The sequence below is a fragment of the Leptinotarsa decemlineata genome, unplaced genomic scaffold, assembly GCF_025532065.1.
Source record: "Leptinotarsa decemlineata unplaced genomic scaffold, Ldec_3_MD MMD2_tig00026354_RagTag_RagTag, whole genome shotgun sequence".
In the NCBI taxonomy this organism is placed as follows: Eukaryota; Metazoa; Arthropoda; class Insecta; order Coleoptera; family Chrysomelidae; genus Leptinotarsa; species Leptinotarsa decemlineata.
This window is the reverse complement of record NW_027412702.1, coordinates 10,607,132-10,615,720: the sequence shown is the minus strand read 5'-3', so window position 1 is coordinate 10,615,720 and position 8,589 is coordinate 10,607,132. Positions and strand designations below refer to the sequence as shown.

Here is an 8,589-nt window from a genome sequence, read left to right as displayed (position 1 = left end):
AATTTCAATTCATGTTAGGTAATTCGTGAGAATTGTATGCTTATACTGTGTATAAGTGTGAAACTCTCGTTCTTCTGTATGTAGCTGGTAGTGTTCTTGTGAGTGAATGATTGATCGTATTTTTTACTCACCCTTTACTTGTATTGTAACTTTTCCAACATCTTTTATATTAATGAAAGTAATTTCACTACTGAAGTCAATTAAACCAGTTTTGCTCTCTAAGTAATTCGCCACGTAGTAGTCCTCTGAAAATATTGGTCCTTCTTCTTTATCCTGTTCAGGTAATTGTAAAACCAAAATGGAAATTCGGTGTTTTTGAAGCCTGCTGCAGTTGCTGTCATGGTAATGACGAGTTCTTTTTGTTTCAGGGTAATTTCGTCGAGAACCTTCAGAATTTTTATTTGCCATTTTCCATCAGACTTTTGAACGAGAAAATTTTCAGCATAATCTGAAACACAACGAACACTCAACTTATAACTTCGAGAATTCAATTTCCGTTCTTCGAATTTGATCGTGTTACCATTCATCGGAATAAATCAGTTGACAAATAATTTACCAATCGCTCAAAAAAGGCTCGCGTCAAATGGTGTAAAAAAATGATTGAAAAGTTCGACCGTGGTCCTTCAAAAGACATGTAAAAAATCGTGACAGATGACGAATCATGGATATATTCGTATGAGCCGGAAACAAAACAGCAATCGAGCGTGTAGCTATTCCAAGACGAGTTAAATTCAAGAAAGTTGTTCGTGAAAGAAGCACAGCGAAGCAACTGGTCGCCTGTTTCTTCGGCCGACTGGATCCTGTGGACACTGGTACACGACTATTTGTTTGCCGGAAGTCTTTGGAGAAATTCGTAAAAAACTGACCGCCGAAGACGAGTCATTCTCCATCATGATAATGCGAGCTCTTGATCATCTTGTCAAAGAGGTGAATTTTTGAGCAGTCAAAACATCGAATTGATGACTCATCCTCCGTACAGTACTGATTTGACACCCAATGACTTCTTTTTGTTCCCGAATATCAAAGGTGAACTGCGTGGTCAACGATTTACGAGCGCCGAAGAAGTAGTTGAAACGTTCAAAAACTATGTTTTGGAGGTGTCTCAAGGGGAATGGATGGAAAAAAGTGCTTTCATCAAGGGGAATATTTCGAAAAACAATAAAGCCATTTTCATTAAAAATGTTTGTTATTATCTGCTATTTCCGAAATATAAATAGTACCCCGTTTTTGTTACCAAATTATCACGAATTTCATTTAAGCTTATCGCTCACTTCTCCGGCACAGCACAGCACGGCGCTGCCCGTCGTCTGATGGCGACGGGTAGTAGCATCGCTAGTCCAGCAACAACTTGTCCAGCAACAACTAGCATACTGAAGGTGCTGTTTGTTCGATTTCAAAGGAAATAGTCACAAAAAGGAATGTTGTCGGTCCATTCCATTTATCAAAAGAGGGTAAAGCTGGGAGAGTTTCATCATCTTTTCAACGATCTGAAAGAAGACGGGGAGAAATTTTTCCAGTATTTCGATCGGAGAGCTGGAATCCTTTCCCGGCGGCGGGCGGTCTTGGCTGTGCTGTGCCGGGCTAGTGGGCGATAAGCTTTACAATAAAATTGTCTCGGTAAATGAAAATAACGGTCTCTATTTATAAACTCGTTGTAATCATGTCATGTTGCTTTGAACTTAATCTTTTTCATGTGGCACTTTTATAAAAGCCTTTTTCATGGTAGACATGGTGGTGCTCTTGTAATACAATTTTTTAAAAACCATTATTTCTGTATAGTATCCCACAGAAACAGTAAAATACATAACTTTAGATTCATTCAATATCTAATGAATGAAAACTGATATGTAATGACAGAATTTGAACTGTTTACCAATATCTTATGAATGAAAACTGAAATGTAATGATAGAATTTAAACTGTTTACCATTGATGCCTAGCTGATATGGAAAACAACCCACAAAAATGTTCACGCCATGGGGCTTACTTTACAAAATAACAAAAGTTAATTGACGCGTTTTTGTCTGTCTATCGTTTTCATCTGTCTGTCGTTTTTATCATTTTTCAAAATTGTTGAATTCAAAAAATGTTTCTTTTACGCAATAATCTATTATAAGGGGTTATTTTTCGACAATAAAAAAAGTCCCACTGGCTTATTCTCTACCATACAAATTTGTGTGAGCGGATGTATTCTCCACTACTTCACCACATAGTTCAATTATATCCGATAAATCCTTAGGTAATCGATTGTTTTTGATATGAGGATACTTGAAAATCATGAATTTACTTCAAAAGATATTGAAATATCACCATCTTACTGATTTTCTCGATGAATTCTTACAAGCTATTGCAATTTCACATATCAAGATGGAACATATAGATTCATAACTCTAAATCTCACCTGTTAACCTATATCTAACAGGGCAAGAAAAGTTCGTACTATTTTCTGATAGATAAACCAATATAAAGTTAACAATAGGCTGTTTGGAATAGGACCTTCGAACAGTGACAAAGATCCTACCCCAAACAGAGCATTGTTTACTTTTATATAATGTGAAATTTAGGACCTAGAAATAATGACGAAGGTCACATTCTAAAACAGTTCATGAGTCACTGATAAAAGATAAGGGGAACTTTCATGGACAATTTACAGCCATATTGTGTCCAAGAAATCATTGATTTGTGTCCAAAAGTGAAAGTGTACTCTATACATAGGCCAGATTTAGAGCTAGCAATCATTCTATTTCATCTATTGAAGTCGTCGAATTCGATGGTGTGTTCTTGCTCTGGTGCTTGGGAGCAGTGCTCCCTTTGATCTTCAGTTTATTATCTGCTCACCACTCAAATTAATTAATATTTTATCATTGTCTCCCACGTTCTTGAAGCTCAGTGGTAAATTTATCACACCTGTTCCGTTTTTTGGATAGACCACTTCATAAAACGTTTCCGAAAACTCAGGGGTTTCTTCAGTCTCCGGTAATTCCAATACTATCCTTTCAAATCAGTTTCAGTTACTGTAGCTTCCAAATTTGTAACAATCCTTGAGTAGTTTCGTAAGATGGAAACATCCAAAGGTTTTTTGATTTTCAATTGCCATTTACTTGATTGATGAAACACATCAAAGTTGTCGTAGTAATCTATAGAAATAATGTCAATATATTGTGGTAGAGCATTTGTTTCGTGTTGGTGAATTTCTGAATGAGAGTTTTGTTCGTTCAAGTGTGGATTGATCCAGATAGTGCTCCTTCTCACTTTATTAATGGAATGTGTATCGTCTTTTGTAACAGTGTGTAAAAACTTGTATCTTCTAGTTGTGCGCAAATATTGGAAAATGCTCAGAGTATTTTCACTCATTAATGTGGGAATATATTTTGTGATTATGTAATTCTGTCTGATACTAATATTTTCACTGATATTTTCAACATTAGTGAAAGTAATGTAATTTTTGAAGTCGATGAAATCGCTTTCAGAATAAACCGCTGTATATTATTTGTCTGAGAATATTGGTGCTTCTTCTTCTGGTAATTGCAATACTAAGACCGAAGATCCTGTTTTCTTGAAGCTTTTTCCAGATGCCTCCATAGTGATCAAGAGTGCTGTGTTGTTTTTCAGCGTGTATTCGTCCAGTGATTTTTGTATTTGAATTATCCATTTTTAGAGGACTTCTTAATAACAAAATTTGGCTGGAAATCTAAAAAAAAGGGGTTTTCTTTCTTTGGACCGTTCAGGAAGAAGCGGTATATCGTGGCAGTTGAGACACCAATTAGAATATTTTTTCGTCAGTTGATGAAATCGTGGTTTCAAACAATTTTTTGATGCAACTTCAGGAAAGTAAATTGGTGAAAATGACGTATTTTAATAAACTGATAGAGATCAATCAATAAATTCCTCAAAGTGAAAATGGTACAGAATATGTATAAGATGTGCAGTTGAGTTTGTCAATCATTTTATTGTTGGAACTTTTAAACATCGAGCTCGATGAATATCGTTTATTCAATTCCTGTTAATATTTTTTCGTGAAATCATTTTGAATTTACTTGAGAAATGTACATATAACTTTTATAAATACATACGGTAAAAACGAAATATAAACTTTTTGTTACCAAAGTGGTAAGCTAACACCGACAAGGATATGGAGCATTCAATGTTAGTTTAAAAAATCGATCTGATGAAAGGAAAGACTTGAAAGAGCTGATAGGGTTCATCAGATTCTTCCAAATGGAAACGTAATTGAAGAGAAATTTGCTGAACGAATAATATACATATATGTTGATATTATTGGATACCCATGAAAGTGACTCAATCGATTCACTGTTGAGATTCATCTTTTTAAGTAACTGTTCATTCGACTTTCTCCCCACACAATATAGTTTTATCACATTGATGGTAGGAAATGATAAAAACGTCTCTCGATCAACGAAACTTGCTGCAACTATGTTAGAAAGAAACATAACTTGAACAAAATCTTCATGTACTGTCTACTTACTGTTCAGGGTGATTTCAATATGAACTTTTTCGTCAACATTCTTAAAGCTTAGTGGCAATTCTATTACTCCTGTTCCGTTTTTTGGATAAACTGCTGTATAAAACGATTCTGAAAATTCGGGTCCCTCTCGAGGGATTTTCGGTAATTCCACCACCAAAACAGAGGATCCTATCAAATCGTTTCCCTCCTCCGTTGCATTCAGAGTTGTAACAATTGGTAGCTCTTTTTCTAGAATAGAATCATCCAAGGGTTTCTTGATGTTCAATTGCCATTTATTCGACACTCGTGCTACTTTGAAGTTATCTTGGTAGCCTATGAAATTAAGAAGAAACATGAATTTTGTGAAGTGTACTATGTGTTGCTTATTCGTGTGTGTGTGTGTACGTGTTTGTGTTATTTTCTTTCATATGTATACAAGGTGTATCATAATTCATGGTTCAAAATGAAGGAGATAATACTGGAAATCATTTCCGATGAGAAAAATTTCATTTAGCATGGGTACCGATTTCTCAACGCTTTCGGTTATTTATATTTTTGTGATTTTCTTACAGAAAATTTTGTAAATGCAGTTCAAAGGCATTTTATTGATTTTTCTCTACAAGTATGTTGATCATTAACGATATGTTTGTGAAAATAGCAGTTTCCTGAAAATCTGATAGCTCAGTTACTTTTCAAAATCAGGTTAAAAATTGAAACTGAAAAAACAGTCAAAAAATATATCCTTCTCAGATTCTTAATTGACAACATTGTTTTTCAACATATTCCGGAATTTCAATATCAATTTCCTTATTTTATTTCTAGGGGAATATACTTGTAGATGGCAATTTTGTCGTGATGAATTAACTTTTTTCAAAAATTAGATTTTCATATATAATAATATACCCTGTCTCGTAGAATCATTATAAATATGATATATTGTGTTAAAAATCATGTTATTTGATATTTTTGTTTCGTTTTTGATTAAAGGAATGAAAGTCTTAGATAGTGGAAATTTGACAACAACTGCAAATGAAAGTCTTACAATCCTATTACATTCTTCTAAATCATTTGAAATATCCATGGAATTCAACAATTTCAATTTATATCTAAAACAAACGATTTTTTATGTTAAAATCACAAATATTGAAATTACTCGAAAACAGTGATGATTCGGACTCCATGATCAGTTTGGACCATGACGAGATACCCTGTTTTTTGATTTTTTTCTACTCACCAGCCACAACGATTGTAACTTTTTCAATATCTACAACATTCACGAATTCTATTGAAGTATCAAAATCGAAATATCCGCTCCCCAACTTTGGATACTCAGCTTTATAGACTGATCTGGAAAATTGTGGAGGTTCCTTGACAATTTTTGTTATCTTCAAGATGGTCCAGGCTTCGAATTCGTAAGAATCCCTAGCGATTATAGTTAGAGTTATTACATTTTGAGATGCTGTACTTTCCGGTAACGGAGTTACAATGGACACTTCACAGGTCTTGCTTGTTTCATTGTAGGTAACATTAAAGTTTTTACTGTACGCTGAAAATTTGAAGTTCATGATTTCCCGAAAGTCTCGTTTGGAAAACTGCTTCGAAGTTTTCGAAATTGGAACAGAAATGATTTCAGGTTTGAACTGATTTTTGTACAGAGAAATATAGAAACATTGTGAATAGTCAAGCTAAGCTCAGATTTATGTCTATTATTATCATACAATGTCGTTGAAGTATTCATATTCGACGAACTTCAGTTTAATCATCTCTAGAGTATTGAAATATTACTTTGCAAAAATTGCAATATACTGTATAGGAACGTTTTTCAATGGTCACAACCAGATTCTTTTCAATGGAATTCAAAATGAAATTATCCAAAAAAGAGTGTTAATGCCCTGCGTTAGTATTCAAGTTATTTCTTCATTATGACTGATTTCCAACCAAATCAAATTTCAATATCCCCAAGGTGTCCGGCGTCAGTTATTTTGTGAGGTGGTTGTTATCGAAAAAATAATATGGAAAAAGTACTCAACACTTGTGTAGATTCTTCTTCACAGAGTTATTTTATCAATATATTTTGACATTTTGAAAATATTTCGGAGTTTTTTATGTTCAAATTCTGGGTTTAACGTCTATTGCATATCTGACAAATATAACATTATTCAAAAGTCAAAATACGTATGCACGTGAAAACTGGTCATGTTTGACAGGGATCCTGACAAAATATTTTTTTTACAAAATGTTGTTCATATGTTCATATATAGTTGGTGAGTTATGAAAATGGAAATACTTTGTAGATCAAATACCGATTTTAATGTTGAGGTATTAGAAATACTATCAAGAAATAATCAGATGAGTTAAAATAAAGATAATAATATACAATGAGAATGAAATGAAAAGGAAACAAATTTTCCGACCTGAAATGGAAATGAATGATTGTAGCCTAAAAAAAAATATTAGTATACAAAAAATTAAAGGAAACAAAATATTATAGAGATTTCAAATTGAGCTGTTTCATGACCACTCGATTTCCAAAGTTCACTATTTTCGAGTAATGACTGGTTCATTCCTGATGCTTTGAGATCCCTTATAGTCGATACCTGATGATGCATAGAGTTGAGGTGTTTGTGTGCTTATTTGAGTCGTTTGGGTGCGCTTTTCTCGTTTTTTTTTTTCGGATCACGTCGTTTTCCGATACAAAGCCCCTGTTGATTGAATATTTCCCAAGGTAGCGGATTTCTACACTAGCCTAGTGAAATGCTCTGTTGTCGAAATGTTAGCAGTTACTTTGAATTTCCTTCTGCTCCTTCTTTGGACCACATCATGTTTTGTTTGTAGATCCAAACATGTTCAGCTTTCTCCGATAATAGTCTTTTCTCGTTGGGTGTTTTTCATATACTAACCAATACGTAGTTTCAACGGACTGATGCAACATACACGCTATCCAGTAAACACTTTATCCTGATTTGGTGGCACAGTTTTTTGAGGTTACTAATGGGTATATTTGACTGATTTGAAAAAAAGTCCACATAAGTAGTAGATCCAATCCATTATCTTTTTCGATAGTCTTTTGACGTCACTGTTTGTAACGGCTTCTTTCTGGCTAAGATCTCTTTTACCAGCTCCTTGCAGTAAACCATTTTTGTGACATCTCATTTGATATGGCCAAGTTCCTTGTCGAGATTTGTCTGCATGCTTCATCAATTTGAATTCCTCTCTTAGTATATTGGTGGTATTTGGATACATACTCAGATACTGTTCCGAAGCCGAGATTTTTGTGTATATACATGTTTTCCTTTTCTTGTTGGCTTTCTCACTATCACGTCTAGAAACAGTAATTCGTTGTGAGCTTCCGCAACGATTGTGAGTATTGTTGAAAGTCTCACGCTGTTCAGGTGTTCAGGTGGTTTTGTTTCAACCAGGTTTGGGGCTTTTTGAGTAGCCACTTTTTCAAACCACCCTATTTATATATTGGCTGAAATCGATGAAAATAGCAAACCCATCGACAGTTCTTCGTCTTCGGAAAGAATTTGTCTCTCGGTGGAAATAGTAATTATGGACAGTTGTTTGTCTTCCTGGTCGTCGTTTTTGAATAGATTTCTCTTGAAAAATCGAATTGCTTTATCAATCGCTTTCTACATAAAAACTGATGAGTGAACTAGTATTATCAAAACTTTCAGTTCAGTCCTTCGATTTACTTCAGAAAGAGTGCCTTGGATCTTTTATGGAAGATGAGTTTTTTGCAATAGAAAATAGAAATTTTGACAAGGAGCATAACTCAACAAGGACGAGAAATATAAACTTCTGAATGATCTTCAACAATCAGAAATGACCCAGTCATGCCTCGAGGACGATTTTTTTCTTCTCATTTGTTTATTACAATATTATATAACTTATAAATTATTATTTGAATTCACTCATTTTATAATTGAATACCAATTACTAAATACCAATTTCAGACAAAAGAAGTCCAAAATGGATTTATTAATAATGGAATACAATATCAATAACAATGACAGCCACTATTTGTTGACAGTATTTCTCTAGAAAAGAAACAAACTACCATACAAGTCAAATTAGATTATTCCTGTTCCAATCAAGAAAACCACGGATCATTTCCGAAAACTA

At 34.0% G+C, this 8,589-nt stretch overlaps 2 protein-coding genes across 3 annotated transcripts in view; both read right to left on the bottom strand.

Moving 5' to 3' along the window:
* Positions 1 to 133: 133 nt before the first annotated feature.
* LOC141486384 (uncharacterized) lies at positions 134 to 6,029 on the bottom strand. The gene is made up of 3 exons (XM_074184252.1): positions 5,699 to 6,029; positions 4,486 to 4,797; positions 134 to 448 (listed from the first exon to the last, which is right to left on the bottom strand). The coding sequence occupies exons 1-3, from the start codon at positions 6,027 to 6,029 to the stop codon at positions 219 to 221; spliced, it is 873 nt and encodes a 290-aa protein (XP_074040353.1). The 3' UTR covers positions 134 to 218.
* Positions 5,870 to 8,589, bottom strand: part of LOC141486359 (uncharacterized) — a 24,550-nt gene continuing 21,830 nt past the window's right edge. For both annotated transcript variants that reach the window (XM_074184207.1, XM_074184208.1), the window contains exon 8: positions 5,870 to 6,010. The gene's annotated coding sequence lies outside the window, so the exon portion shown is untranslated. The remainder of the gene's footprint in view (positions 6,011 to 8,589) is intronic.